The 3,240-nt window shown below is 28.9% G+C and overlaps 1 protein-coding gene across 1 annotated transcript; it reads left to right on the forward strand.

Moving 5' to 3' along the window:
• Positions 1-2,519: 2,519 nt before the first annotated feature.
• On the forward strand, positions 2,520-3,078 carry LOC108777277 (uncharacterized; the record flags this gene model as incomplete). Its single annotated transcript, XM_018544117.1, has 1 exon — positions 2,520-3,078. A coding segment is annotated over exon 1 (559 nt), but the record flags the coding sequence as incomplete, so codon positions are not given.
• Between the last annotated feature and the right edge of the window lie 162 nt (positions 3,079-3,240).

Genomic DNA, 3,240 nt, shown 5'->3' on the forward strand with positions numbered 1-3,240 from the left:
AACGTATCGATAACATTGAAGATCTGATATTACTGAAACCTTCATTGCACAACGTCGTATAAATGTTCCAAATGTATAATATGCTGAACAGAACATGCGCATGCGCAAAGCGTGGCCTAACTATAATGGCAACACCATCAGCTGACCAGCAACGTGAAGGGATAAATTGTATTCCATTGTACTCGAGCACCACACGTCGGCACGGTTTTTGACCTAGCAGCCTAAAGTTGAACGCGATCCTTAATAATATTACGTCTATTCTATACAGAATGAAATGGATTCAAATGGAAGTAATGCGAGTGACCTGCACTGTTCACTGAACGTAAGTATCAATTAATTTATGTTTTTTAAGGTTCTATGTCAATCCGACAAGTGGAGCTAAATTTGTTTCTACATAAATGTTAGCATCACATTGGACGAGTTTTAATATAAACAATAATAATATGCAGTATACGAACATATAACTAAAATCATCCATAACCTTAAAATATTAATAGAATAAATATAGGTAAAAAGCTAATATAAAGTAATAAAATATATTCAACATAAAATTAATAATATGCGTGTAACGTCAAAAGTATAAATAAGATAAAGCCAAATCTAACTGTCACGCAGAAAGTACATATAATATAGGTAAGATCATGATAATGCAAAGTCAAACCTTAAGTTTATAATCGGTATATAAAATTTATGAAGGCTTTCCTGTGTCTGTCTGTAGGTTAAGACTGTTGACTGTTATTCTGTTTTTTTAATATTTAGCATCTCAGAGATGAGACGTTTGAAGACTCTTATGTAGAATTTGAATGTTTTGTTCCAATCAAAATCATGTCGATCCTTGTTGTAAACGATGGTCAGTTATTACTGAATTTGAATTAATATTCCTACGAATATGATTTTTATGTTCAACAATGCATTTATAACTTAGTTAATTGTTAGAACTGAATAATATATATTTCAGTTCTAATAATAAACTAAAGTAAATATATCAAAGTACATAAGGATTTCTTATTAGTCACCACAATGTTGTTTATAAAATAAATGTTAACGATTGTAATGCATTTTTTACGTGGGGCAGCTATAAATAGACAATTAAATGACACGCATAAAAAACAGAATAACAGTCTTAACCTACAGATAGACACAGATCTGTGTCTATCTGTAGGTTAAGACTGTTATTCTGTTTTTTATGCGTGTCATTTAATTGTCTATTTATAGCTGCCCCACGTAAAAAATGCATTACAATCGTTAACATTTATTTTATAAACAACATTGTGGTGACTAATAAGAAATCCTTATGTACTTTGATATATTTACTTTAGTTTATTATTAGAACTGAAATATATATTATTCAGTTCTAACAATTAACTAAGTTATAAATGCATTGTTGAACATAAAAATCATATTCGTAGGAATATTAATTCAAATTCAGTAATAACTGACCATCGTTTACAACAAGGATCGACATGATTTTGATTGGAACAAAACATTCAAATTCTACATAAGAGTCTTCAAACGTCTCATCTCTGAGATGCTAAATATTAAAAAAACAGAATAACAGTCAACAGTCTTAACCTACAGACAGACACAGGAAAGCCTTCATAAATTTTATATACCGATTATAAACTTAAGGTTTGACTTTGCATTATCATGATCTTATTTTATCTTTATACTTTTGACGTTACACGTATCATTTTATGTTGAATATTTTATTACTTATGACATTATTTTCAACATATTTATTCTGATTTTGTATTACAATTAATTGAGGGATCCAAAGATGAGTTTCATTTTTGAAGAGATATAGATGCTTGTTATTTTGACAATACATAAATATCTTTACATAAGTATTTTATACATAAGTATTTTTAACCTTCTCACTTATTACAATTTTCTAGATAAATAAAGTGTGTATTAAACGAACTACTGTATAATTTTGTATTGGATATAATATATTGTATATATATAATGACTAAAATCAAAAAGTATTTTACAAGTAAAAGACATTTGCGGCGAATAGTAAAAGAAGACTTAACAAAAATTTTACAAATGAACCAGCAAATAATACATACAGATAATAATACTAAAAAATTGATACAAAATGAAAATTCTTGTAATAATGTTTCCGCTAATGTAGTTACAGATGATAACATTAATGGACGCGGTGATATTTCTCCAGATAATTCTTTAATCGATAATTTTACCGAATCGACACAATATATTGAAAATATTGACGTAGATATATTTAAAAATGAATCATTATTGTTTGAAGAACGATGTGGTACACTTCCTGCCGTAGATGATTTTATAGTAAATGCTGTTCAACAATGGTTCTTGAAATATAGGCACTTACTAAGCCAATGTGCTATAAATGAATTATTGTCTATACTAAGAGTGCCATTTCCACAATTTCCAAAGGATTCGCGAACGCTTTTGCAAACCTTCTTTATGTCCTTATGAAATTATAAGCATTTTTCCCTGGTTTTTACTGTCATCTAGGAATAGAAAATGGATTACGCAGAATGCTTAACAATAGTTGTATTACAGAAATACTATTTCTAGATTGCACTGAAATAGTATTACCTATTTGCATAAATATCGATGGTTTACCAATATCAAAAAGTTCAGGCAGTCAATTTTGGCCAATTCTTATCTGTATAGATTTGCCTACTATCAATGAAAAATGGCAAAAACCGTTTACTGTAGGAATTTATCATGGCTTTAAAAAACCAACCGATGCTCATCAATTTATGAATTCGTTTATAAACGAGTTTCAGAATTTAGAAAAAAATGGTTTTGAGATGAATGACAGAATTATTAAACTAAAAGTTTCTAAACTTCTCTGTGACGCTCCAGCAAAATCTTTTCTTTTATGCATTAAAGGTCACACAGGTTATTCTAGTTGTACTAAATGTACTGAAGAAGGAACTTTTGTTAATGGAAAAGTTGTATTTTTAGAGAATAACGTACAGTTAAGGAATGATGTGAGTTTTAAAAATAAATTGGATGATGAATTTCATAAAGGTATAAGTCCTTTTGAAAAATTGAATATGGGTTTAGTTTCACAAGTACCCCTCGATAGTATGCACCTTGTATATTTAGGGGTTATGAAACGGAATTTAATGTTATTAATAAGGGGAAAACAAAATATTCGTTTATGTGAACGTGACAAAAAAATAATCAATGATGAACTTTTATTATTTAGAAAGTATTTACCAACAGACTTTGCACGATTACCAAGAA

This window comes from Cyphomyrmex costatus, unplaced genomic scaffold (assembly GCF_001594065.2).
Source record: "Cyphomyrmex costatus isolate MS0001 unplaced genomic scaffold, Ccosl1.0 scaffold4290, whole genome shotgun sequence".
NCBI classification, from domain to species: Eukaryota; Metazoa; Arthropoda; class Insecta; order Hymenoptera; family Formicidae; genus Cyphomyrmex; species Cyphomyrmex costatus.